We start from the raw sequence: 21,540 nt of genomic DNA on the forward strand, positions 1-21,540 counted from the left end.
AAATCTAAACCCCATCAGTACGTCACCATCATCAAAGACCAGTGACAGATAAAACCACAAAGATGGGGAAAAAGCAGGGCAGAAAAGCTGGAAATTCAAAAAATAAGAGCGCATCTCCTCCTGCAAAGGAGCACAGCCCATCGCCAGCAACGGATCAAAGCTGGTCAGAGAATGATTTTGATGAGATGAGAGAAGAAGGCTTCAGTCCATCAAACCTCTCAGAGCTAAAGGAGGAATTACGTACCCAGCGCAAAGAAACTAAAAATCTTGAAAAAAAAGTGGAAGAATTGACAGCTAGACTAATTAATGCAGAGAAGGTCATAAACGAAATGACAGAGATGAAAACCATGTCATGAGAAATACATGACAAATGCACAAGCTTCAGTAACCGACTCGATCAACTGGAAGAAAGAGTATCAGCGATTGAGGATCAAATGAATGAAATGAAGCGAGAAGAGAAACCAAAAGAAAAAAGAAGAAAAAGAAATGAACAAAGCCTGCAAGAAGTATGGGATTATGTCAAAAGACCAAATCTACGTCTGATTGGGGTGCCTAAAAGTGAGGGGGAAAATGGAACCAAATTGGAAAACACTCTACAGGATATCATCCAGGAGAACTTCCCCAACCTAGCAGGGCAGGCCAACATTCAAATTCAGGAAATACAGAGAACGCCACAAAGATACTCCTCCAGAAGAGCAACTCCAAGACACATAATTGCCAGATTCACCAAAGTTGAAATGAAGGAAAAAATCTTAAGGGCAGCCAGAGAGAAAGGTCGGGTTACCCACAAAGGGAAGCCCATCAGACTGACAGCAGATCTCTCAGCAGAAACTCTACAAGCCAGAAGAGAGTGGGGGCCAATATTCAACGTTCTTAAAGAAAAGAATTTTAAACCCAGAATTTCATATCCAGCCAAACTAAGTTTCATAAGTGAAGGAGAAATAAAATTCTTTACAGATAAGCAAATGCTTAGAGATTTTGTCATCACCAGGCCTGCCTTACAAGAGACCCTGAAGGAAGCACTAAACATGGAAAGGAACAACCGGTACCAGCCACTGCAAAAACATGCCAAAATGTAAAGACCATCGAGCCTAGGAAGAAACTGCATCAACTAATGAGCAAAATAACCAGTTAATATCATAATGGCAGGATCAAGATCACACATAACAATATTAACCTTAAATGTAAATGGACTAAATGCTCCAATTAAAAGACACAGACTGGCAAACTGGATAAAGAGTCAAGACCCATCAGTCTGCTGTCTTCAGGAGACCCATCTCACATGCAGAGACATACATAGGCTCAAAATAAAAGGATGGAGGAAGATCTACCAAGCAAATGGAGAACAAAAAAAAGCAGGGGTTGCAATCCTAGTCTCTGATAAAACAGACTTTAAACCATCAAAGATCACAAGAGACAAAGAAGGCCATTACATAATGGTAAAGGGATCAATCCAACAGGAAGAGCTAACTATCCTAAATATATATGCACCTAATACAGGAGCACCCAGATTCATAAAGCAAGTCCTTAGAGACTTACAAAGAGACTTAGACTCCCATACAATAATAATGGGAGACTTCAACACTCCACTGTCAACATTAGACAGATCAACGAGACAGAAAGTTAACAAGGATATCCAGGAATTGAACTCATCTCTGCACCAAGCGGACCTAATAGACATCTATAGAACTCTCCACCCCAAGTCAACAGAATATACATTCTTCTCAGCACCACATCACACTTATTCCAAAATTGACCACATAATTGGAAGTAAAGCACTCCTCAGCAAATGTAAAAGAACAGAAATTATAACAAACTGTCTCTCTGACCACAGTGCAATCAAACTAGAACTCAGGACTAAGAAATTCAATCAAAACCGCTCAACTACATGGAAACTGAACAACCTGCTCCTGAATGACTACTGGGTACATAACGAAATGAAAGCAGAAATAAAGATGTTCTTTGAATCCAACGAGAACAAAGATACAACATACCAGAATCTCTGGGACACATTTAAAGCAGTATGTAGAGGGAAATTTATAGCACTAAGTGCCCACAAGAGAAAGCAGGAAAGATCTAAAATTGACACTTTAACATCACAATTAAAAGAACTAGAGAGGCAAGAGCAAACACATTCAAAAGCTAGCAGAAGGCAAGAAATAACTAAGATCAGAGCAGAACTGAAGGAGATAGAGACACAAAAAACCCTCCAAAACATCAATGAATCCAGGAGTTGGTTTTTTGAAAAGATCAACAAAATTGACAGACCGCTAGCAAGATTAATAAAGAAGAAAAGAGAGAGGAATCAAATAGACGCAATAAAAAATGATAAAGGGGATATCACCACCGACCCCACAGAAATACAAACTACCATCAGAGAATACTATAAACACCTCTATGCAAATCAACTAGAAAATCTAGAAGAAATGGATAATTTCCTGGACGCGTACACTCTTCCAAGACTAAACCAGGAAGAAGTTGAATCCCTGAATAGACCAATAGCAGCCTCTGAAATTGAGGCAACAATTAATAGCCTGCCCACCAAAAAAAGCCCAGGACCAGATGGATTCACAGCTGAATTCTATCAGAGGTACAAGGAGGAACTGGTACCATTCCTTCTGAAACTATTCCAATCAATAGAAAAAGAGGGAATCCTCCCTAACTCATTTTATGAGGCCAGCATCATCCTGATACCAAAGCCTGGCAGAGACACAACGAAAAAAGAGAATTTTAGACCAATCTCCCTGATGAACATCGATGCAAAAATCCTCAATAAAATCCTGGCAAACCGGATTCAGCAGCACATCAAAAAGCTTATCCACCATGATCAAGTGGGCTTCATCCCTGGGATGCAAGGCTGGTTCAACATTCGCAAATCAATCAACGTAATCCAGCATATCAACAGAACCAAAGACAAGAACCACATGATTATCTCAATAGATGCAGAAAAGGCTTTTGACAAAATTCAACAGCCCTTCATGCTAAAAACGCTCAACAAATTCGGTATTGATGGAACGTACCTCAAAATAATAAGAGCTATTTATGACAAACCCACAGCTAATATCATACTGAATGGGCAAAAACTGGAAAAGTTCCCTTTGAAAACTGGCACAAGACAGGGATGCCCTCTCTCACCACTCCTATTCAACATAGTGTTGGAAGTTCTGGCTAGGGCAATCAGGCAAGAGAAAGAAATCAAGGGTATTCAGTTAGGAAAAGAGGAAGTCAAATTGTCCCTGTTTGCAGATGACATGATTGTGTATTTAGAAAACCCCATCGTCTCAGCCCAAAATCTTCTTAAGCTGATAAGCAACTTCAGCAAAGTCTCAGGATACAAAATTAATGTGCAAAAATCACAAGCATTCTTATACACCAGTAACAGACAAGCAGAGAGCCAAATCAGGAATGAACTTCCATTCACAATTGCTTCAAAGAGAATAAAATACCTAGGAATCCAACTTACAAGGGATGTAAAGGACCTCTTCAAGGAGAACTACAAACCACTGCTCAGTGAAATCAAAGAGGACACAAACAAATGGAAGAACATACCATGCTCATGGATAGGAAGAATCAATATCGTGAAAATGGCCATACTGCCCAAGGTTATTTATAGATTCAATGCCATCCCCATCAAGCTACCAATGAGTTTCTTCACCGAATTGGAAAAAACTGCTTTAAAGTTCATATGGAACCAAAAAAGAGCCCGTATTGCCAAGACAATCCTAAGTCAAAAGGACAAAGCCGGAGGCGTCACACTACCTGACTTCAAACTATCCTACAAGGCTACAGTAACCAAAACAGCATGGTACTGGTACCAAAACAGAGATATAGACCAATGGAACAGAACGGAGCCTTCAGAAATAATGCCACACATCTACAACCATCTGATATTTGACAAACCTGAGAAAAACAAGAAATGGGGAAAGGATTCCCTATTTAATAAATGGTGCTGGGAAAATTGGCTAGCCATAAGTAGAAAGCTGAAACTGGATCCTTTCCTTACTCCTTATACGAAGATTAATTCAAGATGGATTAGAGACTTAAATGTTAGACCTAATACCATAAAAACCCTAGAAGAAAATCTAGGTAGTACCATTCAGGACATAGGCACGGGCAAGGACTTCATGTCTAAAACACCAAAAGCAACGGCAGCAAAAGCCAAAATTGACAAATGGGATCTCATTAAACTAAAGAGCTTCTGCACAGCAAAAGAAACTACCATCAGAGTGAACAGGCAACCTACAGAATGGGAGAAAATTTTTGCAATCTACTCATCTGACAAAGGGCTCATTTCCAGGATCTACAAAGAACTCAAACAAATATACAAGAAAAAAACAAACAACCCCATCCAAAAGTGGGGAAAGGATATGAACAGACATTTCTCAAAAGAAGACATTCATACAGCCAACAGACACATGAAAAAATGCTCATCATCACTGGCCATCAGAGAAATGCAAATCAAAACCACAATGAGATACCATCTCACACCAGTTAGAATGGCAATCATTAAAAAATCAGGAAACAATAGGTGTTGGAGAGGATGTGGAGAAATAGGAACACTTTTACACTGTTGGTGGGATTGTAAACTAGTTCAACCATTATGGAAAACAGTATGGCGATTCCTCAAGGATCTAGAACTAGATGTACCATATGACCCAGCCATCCCACTACTGGGTATATACCCAAAGGATTATAAATTATGCTACTACAAAGACACATGCACACGTATGTTTATTGCGGCACTATTCACAATAGCAAAGACTTGGAATCAACCCAAATGTCCATCAGTGACAGACTGGATTAAGAAAATGTGGCACATATACACCATGGAATACTATGCAGCCATAAAAAAGGATGAGTTTGCGTCCTTTGTAGAGACATGGATGCAGCTGGAAACCATCATTCTTAGCAAATTATCACAAGAAGAGAAAACCAAACACCGCATGTTCTCACTCATAGGTGGGAACTGAACAATGAGCTCACTTGGACTCGGGAAGGGGAACAACACACACTGGGGCCTATCATGGGGAGGGGGGAGGGGGGAGGGATTGCATTGGGGAGTTATACCTGATATAAATGATGAATTGATGGGTGCTGACGAGTTGATGGGTGCAGCACACCAACATGGCACATGTATACATATGTAACCTGCACGTTATGCACATGTACCCTAGAACTTAAAGTATAATAAAAAAAAAAAAAAAAAAAAGAAAGAAGATTTCAAAATCTAATTCAGAATTCTATTAGTATCATTGCTAACCACAGGTTGACTCATGTGATCATTCCTATGAATCAGCCATGCTCACATGCACCTCACTTACTAGTGTGAATCTTTTGTACAAGATGCAAAATGTTATCTCTTCCCTTATTAGTGTTGGATTAACAGACTGCACAAAAGTTGCATCAGCTAGATGTTCAGAAGTCACTCTGTATGTTCTTTGTTTCCGTGAATAAGGAGATGTTTTCTCCTTTAAGGGGGTGGGGATGGGGACAACGACAACACCTTTTAACAAATACACCATGGCTTCTGAAGCACTGCTCCTTTCTGTACATAGGATGGAGGCCTCTCCCCCATATCCATATGCTTCCGATCTGGTGTGTTCTATCTCCCAGTATTTGTGCAAAGGCAGCCACTGTCTATGGTTTGAGCATCTTCCTCATCAGATTCCCTCTTTGTTCCCTTCTGTAATTCCATCTTACATTCTGCCCAGCATCACACGATACTGATTCAATCACAAAAAATAGGTAGATTTTGCCACTGAACCAGACTAATGCCATGAAAATGTGGGGAGGCTTTGTTATTCATTCATTCATCTATCATTCATTCAACCAATAAGCATTGATAACTATTATTATGTTAGGTCCCAGGCATGTGGAATGCAAAGAGAAATAAGACATGTTCTGACCTTCAGGAAGCTCACAATCCCCTATAATTGTGTCAGGAATTTTTCTCTGATCAACCTTGCACTAAAAATTCTCACTTTTCTGCAAGCAAGGTGCCATCTTAGCCCTCAGAGAATGGAGCATGGTACTAACTCAACTTTGAGGGGTTTTTTAAAAGTAAAGTCATCTAAGCAAGAATACTTCCATTTCCAAATGGATCCCTTATTTACACTATCAGATTTGGTCCCTGGCAGGTTTTCTAGACTGCCAAACCCCTCAGTGCCTTTTGTCTCAGGCCAAGGCCTATTAGGAATGCTGCCTATATCTGCTGATACACACTGGGAACTTCCTGGGACCACCAAGAGCCAAGTCTACAGTCTTGATATAAGTGGAAAAAAAACAAAAAAAAAAAAAAAAAAAAAAAACAACGTATCTGTGAAGATAAGCTTTATCAAGAAGTATTCTACAGAATACTAGTTCTTCTGAATGTTAAATGGCATTAAGAGAAGAAGTAAAAAGGGTTCCACAGCCAAATAAGTTTGGAAAATGCGGGCTTTAAAAAGTGGATCTGTTTATTTATGGTAAGGATTTTCTAGAGGCGGCAATATGTGAAAATGCATTGTGATTTTGTGGGAGGGGAACATAATAAGTAGCATTATCTACTTTTGATTGATCGTGAAACCTTTTTTTTTTTTTTTAGATGGAATCTTGCCCTGTCGCCCAGGCTGGAGTGCAATGGCACGATCTCGGCTTACTGCATCCTCCACCTCCTGGGCTCAAGTGATTCTCCTGCCTCAGCTTCCCAAGTAGCTGGGATTACAGGCATGCACCACCACGCCTGGCTAATTTTTTGTATCTTTAGTAGAGGCAAGGTTTCACCATGTTGGCCGGGCTGGTCTCAAACTCCTGACTTAGAGATCCGCCTGCCTCGGCCTCCCAAAGTGATGGGATTACAGGTGTGAGCCACCGCGCCCGGCTGATTGTAAAACCATTTTTAAAGAGGTCATGTCTCTCACATAATATACTTCCACTTATAAAGGTATGCTTCTACTTTCTCATAAAAAATATAAAAAAAAAACCCTGAGATCAATCGCATATGGAAAAAATTGACTTTAACAGCACACCTCATTTTAATTGTCTGTGCTAAGTATATCCATCATAGAAGTGTCTTTGGGGCACACATCCTTTAGTTGTGAAAATATGATTTTATATATGTAGGGTGTATGGAGAGAGTAAGAGAAGAGAATCCAAATTTCATAAGTACAAATACCTTTATACATGCAAGTATTCACGATGTGCATTACTGATTAGATCATCTTAACATACTAAAGCTTTTCATTTTGGATTGGCAGCTGAATGAGGAGAAACTTATTAAAAAGAAAAGTCAAGGTGGAAATTTCCCTACAGGCATTTGGTACTTTGCACAGGCACCAAAAATGTGTGCAAATGTAAATGTACCTTCATAACTTCCCTAGATATGCATATTCTTTGAAAAAGAGACTGAATGGCAGTGTGCAGCCGTGACTTAAAGGAAACTTGAAAAAGGAAAACTATGAAAGGTAATTAGGAAATTGAGAGTTGTTGGGAGGTGGTGAGGAATGGGATTAGGCTGTCATGGCAGATTAATGTGCCCCAGTATTTCACTTCTGGGACCTGGCCGAAAGCGGCAAGATGGGTTTTCATTCCCAAGAAATGAGTAGAAGAGATTATGCTAGAAATGAATAGAAGAAGTCTCCTAGGAGAATATACTACAAAGCTGCTTGGTACTGATATTTAATCATCAGGGGCAGCTGTAATAGAGAGAAGGATGAGTGGGGAACGCTGTCCCTAGAGAAAACAGGGGAGAGGTGTGAACAGAGCAATTTCAAAGCACTGTGGTATTGCTGCCCTCTCTACTTATTGATCATTCATTGCACGCACTCCAATACTTAAAAATTAAGAACAAAATATGAAAATGCGAAGGTTCACTTATCAGAAAGGCTAAGAGAATAAATCAAATTGTGCTCTAACGAAAGTCACACATTTTATTGTAGAGGCATTTTGCATTTTATATAGTAATTTGTCCCTTGCTAAATGTCTCCTGTTTTTTTATAGCCTTATATATGAAAAAAAGGTAGCATATACTTTGCTGCATAATAATTGGTGCATTTAAATCCCATTTTCAAATCACTTGAAAGACTAGAATTAGACTGGGAGCACTTTAAGAGAAGGGATGTTTGCTATATCTCTTTGTTTCTCCCACAATGCCTAGTATAGTACCTTGAATATAGAAAGTACTCACTGGGAAATAAAAAGCAAGAAAAGAAGATAGGTTTCTTGCAAGGGATTTTCTAAACAATGGCACCCTCAATGAATAAATCTCATTCTAATCAATAAAAAGGGAGTTCCTTGACCATGATGCTAAAAAGCCTCTTTCAGCATTCATTGTCAAGGGAAATCTTAACGGAGGTTGGGCAATGGTGGCATTAAGTGTCCTAAGTGCAAAAGTGACTCCATAAAGTAGGTGCAGTGCACCTGACATCCCATGAGCTGATAAACTGTGTACAAGTTAATTGTCTTGAGAAAACGCATCACACTACCTTGGAATAGGCAGATTTGATCATGTGATGTGAGGATGCAAACAACTCTCTGAAATCTAGTACTAGTGACTCATATGTGTGAATGCTGTTCAGTCTTATACAAGCAACCTGAGATTTGGGGACCTCAGTTTTTGTTTTTTTTTTTTTGTAAAACTGAGGTACTGCAAAACATGACTAGTAAGCTTTAGTCTGGTTTTATAATTTTTATGGCTTCATGTCTGAACTGTTGGATGTCAAAATGTATTTTCGTTCAAGAGCTCACATATTTGGCAAGGTAGCCAATAAACTGGAAGCTCAACAACTCAAAATAGATGTCACAAAGTCATGGACCAGAGTGTGATACCGTGGTTAAAGAATGGCTTCTGAAAACAGACAGCCCTGGTCCAGGCTCCACTCTACCACGTGAATGGATTTGGGAAAGTTTACTTACCTTCCTGAGGCTCAGTTCCTCCTGTAAAATGGAGACAAAAATATCAACTCTACAAAGTTGATGTCAGTAAGGGCTTAAGACACGGTAAACAATAAATAAAATGTAGTTCTCATTGTCTCAGGAAGTGGTGGTTGCAAAGAACAGAAATGGAGTACAACCAGCTTCACTAAAAGGAAGGCTGATTGAATGATACCAGGAACTCTGAAGAAGCCCAATTATCACAAGCATGGCTGGGTCTCCTAGAAATAGGAACAAGGATGGAAAGAGCCAGGGATCAAGCCTGGCTTTTCTCTGTCTTTCTCTCAGGTTACACAGTCTATCTGTTCTGCTTCTTTTTGAATATCAGCTCCATCCTTCTCTCCTCTTTGTAGACTGGTTTTCTTGTTTCTTTCATCTGCTTGGTATGTGGTCATCATAGCTTTCCCCAAATGGCAGCCTCAGCTCCCAAATCTACATGAGCCTGCAGCTTGGATCCCTGCAGCTAACTGTCTTAATATTACAGTAATCCAACTCCAAATTCCTGTGAGATAAAATCTGATTGGTCCAGCTTTGATTAGGTATGCACTCTTGGTCCCAACAGCTAAGGTATCAACTAGCAAGAAGATAGCCTCTGTTGGTGCCATACATCAGCTCTCTCTCTGGGGAGGGGCCATTGGTATCTGAGTATAAGTATTGTGCACTTCACTCTTGGAAGGACCCAAAAGGCTCTCACTCTTGTTTTACAGACACAATTCTAATACAGTTATCCCATCTTTCTGCATAAGTGGTAGAGTGGTAGCGGGCTGGAGAGAGTGTGCTAGAGGGAGATACACTGACAATCATACCATTGGCCTGGGGGAAAGAGGAATCCTAAAAAAATAATGCAGTGTAGACACAAGAACTCCAAACAAGGAGCAATCAGACCCTACAATGAAAGCATACACAACGTACACTTCAATGGGCTCCAGCTCTTTAGTGCAGCATCAACACAATGTATAAAACAATGTTTCATTGCAGCACTATTCACAATAGCAAAGACATGGAATCAACCTAAATGCCCATCAATGACAGATTGGATTAATAAATGTGATATATATACACCATGGAATACTATGTACCCATAAAAAAGAATGAGATCATGTCTTTTGCAGGAACATAGGTAGAACTGAGGGCTATTATCCTTAGCAAACTAATGTAGGAACAGAAAACCACATACCACATGTTCTCACTTACAAGTGGGAGCTAAATGATGAGAGCTTATGAACACAAAGAAGGAAACAATAGACACTGGGGTCTATTTGAGGCAGGAGGGAGAAGAGCAGCAAAGGTAACTATCAGGTACTGGGCTTAATACCTGGATGATGAAATAACATATATTTAACAAACCCCCCATCACATGTGTTTACCTATGTAACAAACCATCACATGTACCCCCAAACCTAAAATAAAAGTTAAAAACAAACAAGCAATGTTTTATAATAATTTATAAGAGGTTGCATCTGTTAAAGAAATCAGGAAACTTTGTTAAAGTGCTGTAGTTAAAATATGTCACCCACTCATGCAGTTATCCTTCGTTTGTTCATTCTCAAAACATTTATTGTTTATTATGCTCCCCCAGGTACTGTTCACCCACTGTTGCACATGCCAGAGAAGAAGGAGAGACACATCTGCAAGTCAGCAATTAAAATGGCATGAAGTGCACACTTTGGAAAAGGCATAATCAGGGCATAGGAAATTGACCATGGGGGTACATTAGGGTGGATAGAAACACGAAGGTGATGCTTTCAGAGGAGTGTTGGGGAAAGAAGGAGAGAAGGGCATGCCAGGCAGGGGAAACAGCATATTGGGCAGCAGAGAGATGTGACTGAGCAGGACCCCACCAGTGCTTCTTGGAGTTCCTGTGTCTGGAACATAGATGCATGAGTGGGGTGGCTGGGGTGAGTGGGCACTGGGCCAGGGAAATAGGCAGGAGTCCAAATGAAAAGGGCCCGAAGGGGTTAAGCTAAGGAACTGGAACACTATTCTAAAAGCCATAGGAGGTGTGGGTGGCTTTTAAGCAGGGGAGTGACCTGGTCAGCTTTGTGAATTAGCAAGATTATTCCGGAGTGCCAAGCAGCCTCGGGAGGAGAGTCACGCTGTTCATTGTAGCAAACCAGGAGTCATGCCAAGAAGCAGTCCTTGCTGTAAGCATACAGAGGAGCTCTGGCTTTGAGGGATGCTGCAGGGTAGGTTGGGTGACTGGTGCATTTTTGGTGGGGCCATTCCTTGGGGTAGAGAATACAAGAAAGAGGGATACGCATGGAGGGAAAGACTGAGGTTGAGGGGACGATAGGACTTCGAAGAGGAGGTGTTCCTCAAGCAATGGAATAAGTGCCTGGCGATAAGCTGAGAATTATGGTTCAAAGAAATGTATTCAGGGCTCATCAGCAGATGGATGGTGGCCCTGCCTGAAGGATCGCGAAGAGAGAGAGGAAGCGGGAGGGCATCGCCAGTGAAGGCTGGGGCAGGGGGACAGAGGCCTGAAGCCAATGGAGATTCAACACTGTACAGGTGGATGAAAACCCTTCATCTGTGAGACAAAGGAAGAGAGAGTTTCAGGAAGGAGGCAGCGACAAAGTATTTCTCATGGCAAGAGGTATTATGAAAGAAGGACAACAAAAAGGTCCAACAGCTTTGAGAAAAGGGGGCCACGGGTGTCATTCCTGAGGTGGTTTCTCCAATGAGTGGAACTGGAAGCCACGTGGGAGGACAGGGGTTGGGGGAAGGGAAGGAAGTGAACCCAGACAGCTTTCTGTGAAGCTTGACTGGGAAGGAAAGAGGGAAATAGAACTGAAGCTGGAGAGTGAAGTGGGGATTAGGGTAGGCTTTTTTCAAGATGCAGGAGAACTGTTTCTATTAATAGAATGCAGAGAGCTGGCGGAAAGGGACAGTAGATACTGAGGGGAGAGGAAGATTGATGGTGCAAAGTCCCAGAGGAGAAGCAAGGAAGAGTCCACGGCAGAGGTGGAGGGATTAGCCTCGGACGAGGGAAAGACAGCCCTCCTACCGAGATAGGAGGGAAGGAGGGAAGGATGGGGATGGATAGATAAGTTTGTAGGTGGCAGGGGAGGAAATTGAGAGAGTTCTCGATTGATGGCCTCAATTTTCTCTGTGAAGTAGGAGGCAAGGTGATCTGCTGAGTGGTGCGGGGGAGGCGGGGGAGCAGGAGGTGGTTTCAGAAGACACAAGTTTGGTATATGAAACTGCTAAGAGCAATGGTGAATGGGGCTGGCTAGGGACACAGGAAGACTGGCAGTGAGTTCTAGCGTCCAGCCGAGTGGGAGGAATATATATTTGGTATGTCTCTAACTAACTCTCACAACTGTGACATTTTCTCCTAACGCTTTTACAAGTCTAGACAGAGTGACAAGAGACTGAATTGTTAGATTGAACCAGGACTGAGTTTCTGCAGGGTGGATGTCACAGAGATTTGTCAGGACATGATAGGATATTGAGAAGAGAGCACTGAAGTGATGGGCTATAGGATACAGATTGGACAGAGGGCACAAAATTGAAATTCATCTGCTAGATCAGGAGTAAATACAAGAATCCTAGACTCCCAAAGTCTTAGTGGGTAGATGTTTGGAGGAAAAAAGAGAATGGTGAGCTGAAAAGAACATGTTGACAAAGAGCAGGCTGTGAAAGTTTCAGATAATAGAGGTTGACTTGTTCTAGAGGTTATGAAATCAGTCATCTGAAGTTAATCTTACCTCTTCATTGAAGCCTTCTCTACCTTCTCCACCCCAAAACTTTTCTCTCCAGCCTCTGAAAGCCTGTATCTTTTGTTTGCAGGCAGACAGTGAAAGGAACATTAAAGGCAGACTCAATATACAAGTCAGGTGACCTGGGTTTTGGTCTTATTTCTAGCACCCATAAGTTCTGTGGCCTTGGCCACAGTATGAGCCACAAAGCAACAGTTATCTTGACCAGAAAAACCTGCTTAGGGACAGATTGTTCTATCTATACACATCATGTGTGTGGCAAATAGTTGCCCAGACATCCCTGTATTTCTGTAATTCTTTTGTTGCTTCCACCTTTCTATGGGAGTAGGGATGGGAGGAACAAAAACTATATTCCTTGAATGTGGCTTTATTTCACTATAGTTTATACAATACCTAACATCAAAAGAATCCTGGAAGAGACTCTATTGGAGAAGGAAAATTATATTTTGCTTCATCAAATGTCCTAAGACTGCTTTTATTTTAACAGTCTCAAACCAGAGTTTGAGAGTAGCAAGTCCAGGAAGCTTATGAGGCCTTAAAGGCAAATATTCTGGGTGAAAAAAGTAGGCCCTTTAAAATCCAAGCTTTGTTATCTGACTAAGGTCAACAGAGACCAACCAAATCAACAAGCATGACATGAAGGGCAAATTTGCAATTAAAAGAAGAATAGGGAATTATAAAGATGGATGGGCCCCATGACATGCACGCCTAAGCCTGCGTGGCCTTGGCCTCGGATGCCAGAAATTAATGCTTTACTCTTTAGCATTCATCACCTTTGGCTCTGAACAGAAAGGCAAATGCATTAAAATAACAGCAGTTTAGAACACTTACTTAGCTTGGAAGGCATTGTTGGTTCCCCTGTGGTCGAGGTCATGACACAGGCATCCCACAATCACGGCTAAAATTTCCACCTCGGTCAGAATCTCTTGAAACCCAGCAGTCTGGGAAGAAGGGGAAAATGGCAACAGTCACTACTGGGGCACGGAGGATGGATAAGGTTAGGTGCTGAGCAACAATCAACTCTGTTTTCATACCCACATCATTTAAGCAGATGATTAACTGCCACCCCCTCAGACAACAGTAAGTTGGGTGGTCAGTTGCACAGCCTAAGGTCCCCACAGTGATAAATTAGCTTGCTGTCACAGCGGCCCATGCTGCCACACCGGGACATAGTTCAGACTATTTTGTTCCCTTTTTAGAGAGAAGGTTGGACTATCCAGAGACAGTGACAGTTTGGCAAAGGCCCAGGGCAAAATGTGTTTTGTTATTATACATTTTAATGATGACCATAGGGTTTGGAGGTTGGAGGTTGGGGAATAGGAGGAAGCAGTGACTTTCAAACTGAACACTACACCCACCAGATCCCACCCAAATGAGAGCAGGCAGAAGGAAAACACAACCCTTCTTTTTTTAACATTAAAAGGAGAGACTTTAACATACTCAAATTGTTATACAATGACATCCTAGAGGTTATCTTGTAAATACCTTAATTCATATTAGGTTGGTAGACAGATGAAATTCACACAGATAATAAGGTAGTGTGTGTCATGGACACTAGAATTTGTCAGAGGATTGTCAACCCAGACTGAGGATTGAGTGGGGTATCCATTACTGGGAATTCTTTTTTTCTTATCTTGTGGTAGCTTGCTGGTGAAATGCACAGCTGTGATGTGATTTCTTTTAGAAGCAGGTTGATATAATTATGCAACCAAGAGCAGCAATGCTTCTTGGGTTCCTGCTGGCCCTTTCATTAGTTTAGAAGAGGAAGTAGACCTCTGGGAAAGAAGGTCTATGCATTTTCTTGATCGAAGGCCTTTATATCTTCCCCTCTTTTACTTTGTAAGTCTCCCATTTCATTACTTATTAAAATCTTTATCAGAGAGTGGGAGGAGGGGGAGGGTTAGGGTACAAATTGCTCCACTTTTCATGTGTGTTTTTTCCCCCAAATCTAGGATCACTGGCCCACACCTGTAAGACACTTCTCTTAGAGCAATGAAAATTTCGTTTTTAAATTAATTATGTTTGTGTTGCAGAAATAACTGAATAGTAGGTTCCTGTGTTGACAATTTTATTTTATTTTATTTTTTTAGGAGACAGAGCCTCGCTCTGTCACCCAGGCTGGAGTGCAATGGCACCATCTCGGCTCACTGCAACCTCCACCTCCTGGGTTCAAGTGATTCTCCTGCCTCAGCTTCCCAAGTAGCTGGGATTACAGGCGCGCACCACCATGCCCAGCTTATTTTTGCATTTTTAGTAGAGATGGGGTTTCACCATGTTAGTCAGGCTGGTCTCGAACTCCTGACATCAGGTGATCCACCCTACCTTGGCCTCCCAAAATGCTGGGATTATAGGTGTGAGCCTCCACGCCTGGCCAACAATTTTATTTTAAAAAATAGACTTGAGTCCACTGCTACATTTAGAAATACATATAACTTCATTTGTATAGCAAACGAGAATATTAATAAATTGGGAGTATGAAATAGTCCATGTCAAAGCTTGCGTATGCTGGCCGAGCGTGGTGGTTCAAACCTGTAATCCCAGCACTTTGGGAGGCCGAGGTGGGTAGATCACCTGAGGTCAGGAATTCGAGACCAGCGTGACGAACATGGCAAAACCCCGTCTCTACTGAAAATACAAAAATTAGCCTGGCTTGGTGGCACATGCCTGTAATCCCAGCTACTCGTGAGGCTGAGGCGGGAGAATTGCTTGAACCGGGAGGCGGGGGTTGCAGTGAGCCTATATGGTGTCACTGGACTTCAGCCTCAGTGACAGAGCAAGATTCTATCTCAAACAAACAAATAAACAAACAAGAAAGCTTGTATATGCCCTTGATTTTAAAATCTGCCGTTGGCTGTTAGTTTTTCTAAGCTAATTTTATTTTACTTAAATTATTACCTGCAGTAATTTAAAAAATTCAAATTATACTGAGACTTAGAATTAAAAATCAGTAGTCCCTCATTATTCTCCTTTCTTAATTCCAGAAGGCAACTGCTTTCTATTTTCTTTTTTACTTAAATTGGTAGTTTTCCCACTGTATTTCTATATAGCATGCATATATTATTAATACTTGGTTATTCACCAAGTATTCATATTGTCCTTTCTATGTACCATACATTGTTCTAAGAGCTTTACAGCCGTTTAACTTATGGAGTTCTCATAACAGTCCTGTTAGGTAGAAACTATTATTGTCCCCAGTTATAGATGAGAAAACTGAGTCACAGAGAGGCTAAGTCATATGCCCAGGGTCTGTCTCCCAGCTAGTGCATAGCAGAAGAGGGCAAGCTCCCAGCATCCTTTCACCAGAATCTGCCCTTGAACACTGGTGACGTCTAGCAGCAGGTGAGTTTACGGTCACCCTCCCCTCATGCTCCCAATATGATCCACAGAGCTTTCCTATATTACCATCCTATAAATATCATTCACTGCTGAGTCAACCAGTATACAATGATTGTTTCCTTAATCATGTACATTTTCTTGTTTCCTGGAGTTAGGATTTCTGTGAAACATCTAGGTCTTCTCACACCCTACACAACTCTGCAAAATGCTTCTCAAAGCAATTTTGAAGTGGGTCAAAACGGTCACAGCTTGTTTCTAGATCCTTCCTGTCCTGGGAACTCCTTCCTGTCCTGGGAACTCCTTCCTGCAGCTCAACCCTGGGGTCTGGTCTGGATTCTCTGCTCTGTTGCCAGCTGCCCTTGGAGCTTCCTCCACCATCATTCAGGGGGTTCCTCCTTCCCCACCTGTGTCTGATCCCCCACCTCTTGCAGCCCATGCCTTTCTTTTTCCTCATTTACTCCCTAATTTGCAGAAGCACATCTGCAGGGGCTTCATGAGAAAAGGACTTACTTTTTTTAAACACTGGGGGAGTTGGTTGTTTTTGAGGCTTTGCATGACTGAAAAAAAAAAAATCTTTATTCTATTCTCATACTCAGCGTGCCTCACAATTCTAGACTGAAACATTTTCACTCAGAATTTTGAAGGCCTGCTCTATTATGTTCGAGCTTCCAAAGTTGCTTTTGAGAAGAACATACCATTCTCAATCCTAATACTTTGAATGTTACTTGATTTTCTTTCTTTTAGAATTTCCTCTCTGTTTCTGGTGTTCAGCAATTTCACAGAGATATGCTTTGGGTTGGGACTTTTTTCCCCGTTCAATTTGTGTGTTAAGCCTAATCTGGAGAATCCATTTCTTCAGTACAATAAAGAAATTTACTCATCTTTTTTTCTTTTCTTTTCTTTTTTAAAATAATTTCCTCTTCAGCAGTTTTTTTTCTGCCCTATTTGAATGAAACTCCAATTAGTTGGATACTGGACTTCTGGTACTGATTTTCTTATTTTCTTATCTCTTCCATGTCCTATATAGGCCTTTCTTCTTACTTTCCAGGCATAGTAATAAGTTTAGTTTATAAGCATTTTCTTGTTTGCTGCTCCTTGTCTTATAATAGCATGCTATTCTTCTCACATGGATGCATGATCTTTTCTTGTCTTTCTGAAGATATTGATTATAATTCTTCTGAAAATTTCTTCTGTTCCCTGTATTGCCTTTTTTCTCTGAACTCCTTCTTTTCTCTGTGTTTGGTGGTTTCTCTCAAGTGTCTGGTAACCTTTGGTGGTCTATTCATTCTTAACAGTAAAGCATCACAAAGCTCACTGTGCACCAGTGTATGTGGGTGATGCCCGCAGATTGCTGTGTCTTACCATGGGGTGACTGTGTGGCCAGCTGGCTTTTTGCTGGAGATGCCCAAATGCCAACATCTAAACTCATTTTCTCTGGACTTTCCAATCTGTTACCTGGGAATGGTGTAAACACATGTGTTGGCATCCTGAGAAAAGAGAACTGTAGCTGTCCACCTGTGAGGATGTAGGCTTTCACTTAATCCTCTTATTTTGAGTGTGCACCTCATCCTAACTTTGCTTTTGGTTGTGTACCCAACTCTGGGATTCCATTTCTCTGGCAAATACTCTGGTTATGGCAGAGTCAGGGGGAAGAGTAGCCCTCCAACTACACAGAGAGGGGATGGAGACTTGGGCATTCACTGTTTTCATCACTCCCTCATTCCATATCACCTCATTTTCATGGTATCTGAGGCCTCCAGTTCCTGAGTCTCATTAGGTCCTGGGGGTAGCATTATTTCTTATGGGTACCCCTTCCTCCACACCCTCACCTCTGAAGGTACTTGGGTTTCTCTTCTCTGCTAAGTTATGAAGTATCCTCCCTTCATTTTCTGCCTTCATATGTTATGAGTCCATGCAAGGCGGGACTTGTGTACATTTCTTTTTCTCCATATTATTTTAGGATGATTTTTGAGAAGGGGAGGGGATTAAATGTCTTTTGTGGTGATCTCCATCATCTTAAAACTCAAAGTGTTGAGTTTGGTCTTGCTAATACTAGGTAAAACTTGAAAAGTCTATCAAGTATGCAATAATTACCTATGATATGCTGGAAATAAGTGTTGTGCAATGATATTGTGCTAAAATTTAGAGAGATTTTGCCCATGAAAATGCTATTGACTAGAATTAGCTGATGAATCAGAGCAGTAAGATTAGGGATAATGTTAAAATAAGGTAATTTGACTAGAAATTTAATCAGTAGTTGAAATCAAATGCCATCTAATAGATTTAAGATAAAAATCCCCAGCCATTTTTAAACCATCAGTTATCACACATTTTATAGTAAGATGGAACATATTTTGCTAAAATGTTCTACACAGTCCCCATCCCCTGCTCTGCCCAGAAATCTAGGATCTTGGTCTTAAACTATTGGTATCATGGATACTTTTAAGAACATAACAGAGCCCTAGACTCTCTTCCTGGAAAATTTTCTGTAATTTTATAATATTGAAGACTATGGAGCCTATCTCTAGATTCTTGAAGTAGAGAATCCCTGAAGTACAGCATCCACACACAGTCACACAAAACATATTTACCTCTCCCGACTGTGATACCTGAGTTACTGAAGCAGCACCTATCTCTTGACTGTGATTTAAAGCTGCCTGGTAAATGGTTTCTGGGAGTCATCAAGCCTGAAAAATGCCCACCTGCCACTAAGTGTCCTTTTGCCCCTCCCCCGCCCTCATCCATCTTCCTCCCAGGGCTATCCATTCAGGCCTGCATGTACCGATATTGAGTAGAAAAAGTCAACTGCCTGGTGAAGACAATATACTTTCAAAAGAAAACAGAGAGGCAGCAGGAAGTATATTTTAATGCATTCACCCCATTCTCGACTCTGGTTTATTCTTTTATTTTCAAATAAAATTATGTCTTTTCTTTTCCTGACCCAATCATTATGGGTTTTATTGAGCTTTAATGTTAATATATCTTCTCACCTGTATTCCCTCACAGTTTGTATCAGAAATATAAGCAGCAAATACAATATATCTAAGTAAAGAGTCAGCCAGGGCATATAAACCTATTTCCCATGGCACCCCCTCCAGCAAAGCCTTAAACCTGCCCTCTGAGCAGGCCTCCAGTAATATTCCCTCACTGGGCTGAAATGTATACTGGGATAAGCCTACCCCAGCTACTACAGCATATAATAACTAGAACTCCAAAAGACCCAAGCCAGTAAGACTGATTTTCAGGGTCTCCTAGAGTACCTAGTAATTTTTATCATTAGCCAATGTAAAATTTAAATCAGCCAGGATGTACTCTCATTTTAATGCTGATCCTGTATGATACACATGAATAGGGGAATATCATAGCCAGAGAAAAATGACTGTTACTTTGTGACTCTGTTGAATCCGAAAAGGTGTAAAAACACCCATAATGTCAACACTAGGTGGTGCTATAGACAATTTACTAATTTAAGAAGTGTTATTAAGTGCCTATGATGTATTGAGCACTGGGTATATTTGAGAAGAGGCCTGGGATAATGTCAACAACAGTTGACTTGTACAGCGCTTAGTATATGCTGGGCATTTTCCTAAGTACTTCACATTCATTAGCTCATTTAATCCTTACAAGAACTCTCTGAGGTAGGTAACTGTGCTTATCTTCCCATTTTGTAGATGAAGATATTGAGGCACCAGGTTACGAGACTATACAGTAAGAGAGATGGGATAAAAGCCCAGGTAGCCTGGCTCCCGAGTCTGTGTTCTTACTCACTGTGCTACACAGCCCCTAAGTCGAGGTGTGGGTTCAGCTGCACAGCTTTTAAATCCTATTGGGATGATACAGTGTTAGACAATAGGGCTGTAAAGAATCCCTCGGTGTGTGCTTTATTTCATGAAGGACATTATTCTTGAGTAGGAAGAGGTTGATATTGCAGAGCCATTGGACATTTTTAGTTTAAATATGGCTCTGTCACATCAATATGTGCTTGATAACATACAGTGCTTTACAAATGAGGTGTAGAGAGAAAAGAAAGATACAATAGTTTGTAATATCTCCACTTTATAAAATGTTTAAATATATGTATAGAAAAATACTGTTAAGATGTACATCAAGATATTATGAGTAGTGGAATTACAGTTGGCTTAAAATTTTTCCTTTGTGTCTAAAATTTCCATAAAGAACATTTGTTTATAAGAACATCTATAGTTTTACACGTGTGTATGTGTATTTGTATATTCTTTTTTGTTTCAAGAATTAACCCACACTTCATCAAACTGTCCCAGCTTGAAATGAAATATTGATACTCTGAAAAGTGTCCATTCATTCATTGAACAAATATTTATTATTTACTGATTTCCTGGCACTAGGAACAGAGCAGTGAAGAAGACAGCCGGTCCTTGCTGCACATAGAATCTGGTTACCTCTTGAGCCAGCAGAACAGTGCCACAGAGCACTTTTTTCTAAAGAGAAGCTGTCATAACGTTGGTTGTGCTTTGTGGAAGAGAGAACTGGTAGAAATATCCAGCTCCTCCTGCTTGGTTTCTGGAGGAGATACACTATGGACTGCATGCCCTTACCGTGTGTGCAGTCCTGGCTCAGCAATCTGAGAAAGTGATGCCAGAAATTCTGTTCTCACCTTTCTTTTTGAACCCAACTATTGGAGGTATTGAATGATAAGGGATTTCCTGATGAGTTCATCCTGTTGATTCTGAGATCTAGCAGATGGCAAACTAAGAGAGAGGGAATCTAATGATGTAGTAGAAATTCCTAGTGGTTGCAAACACCCTAAAGCTGAAGATGGTAGGCTCCATATGCTCCACCATGAATTCTGATGTCCAGGCACTGCAGCAGAGCCCTCAGTGAATTGGCTAAGGTTGAGGGACAATATGATAGGTTTTGGAGTCTTTCTTCCTCTTCTTCATCTTTCTCACTCTTTTGGACAAGAAGAGGAAAAAGTACGGGTCAGACAATTTTCCAAGGGTTTTGAAAGACATGGTTTCTCAAGGAAGTGCCTCCTCTAGAAGAATCTGCACACCGTATTCCTAATCTGTGTCGTCGTGCCTTCGCTGATCTATAGATGGCTTGAATTTTAAGGCCTTATGAGCTTGGGGAGAAAGGCAGTATTTATAGAAGAAGCATTTAATTTCTGGTATTTTTAAATTTCTGGTACATAAGAGTGTTGCAGGGTCACTGTCTGGGGTCTTTGGTACATTATTAAAATCAAATTTATTTCAGCCAAAAAGTGCTCTTTGAAGGTTTCGTTGTAAATGTCACAAACAAGATATTCATATCATCTTAAGAAAAAGAAAAAAGCCCCAATTTGCAATGCTGATGGCTGGTCCAGCTTTGCTGAGTCATCCTTAACATGAAGCGTCTGCTTGTGAAACTTATGTCTCCTAATGGAGGCTGATGGTTCTATAAGAAGGGTGCCTTCAATCACCCCCCAGTTCAGCACATATACCAGTCATGGGTGGATCACGGTGATCAGAGAATTGTTAAGGCAATGTTAGGGCTCCGTGTTCATGGACAGCAAGCACAGTATGCTTCTTTTTGAGACCCTATTTTATTTGCTTTG

The 21,540-nt window shown here is 40.9% G+C and overlaps 1 protein-coding gene and 1 long non-coding RNA gene across 5 annotated transcripts in view; one reads left to right on the forward strand and one right to left on the reverse strand.

Annotated features, from left to right (window-relative positions):
- PDE11A (phosphodiesterase 11A) overlaps positions 1-21,540 on the reverse strand; it is a 514,093-nt gene that overhangs the window by 77,327 nt on the left and 415,226 nt on the right. For all 4 annotated transcript variants that reach the window (XM_023212325.2, XM_026454253.1, XM_023212327.2 and 1 more), the window contains one exon: positions 13,464-13,573. In XM_023212325.2, coding sequence (XP_023068093.1) covers positions 13,464-13,573 — 110 coding nt within the window. The remainder of the gene's footprint in view (positions 1-13,463; positions 13,574-21,540) is intronic.
- Positions 1-21,540, forward strand: part of LOC111542772 — a 55,762-nt gene that overhangs the window by 31,080 nt on the left and 3,142 nt on the right. The window lies entirely within an intron of this gene.

This window comes from Piliocolobus tephrosceles, chromosome 11 (assembly GCF_002776525.5).
Source record: "Piliocolobus tephrosceles isolate RC106 chromosome 11, ASM277652v3, whole genome shotgun sequence".
Classification (NCBI taxonomy): Eukaryota; Metazoa; Chordata; class Mammalia; order Primates; family Cercopithecidae; genus Piliocolobus; species Piliocolobus tephrosceles.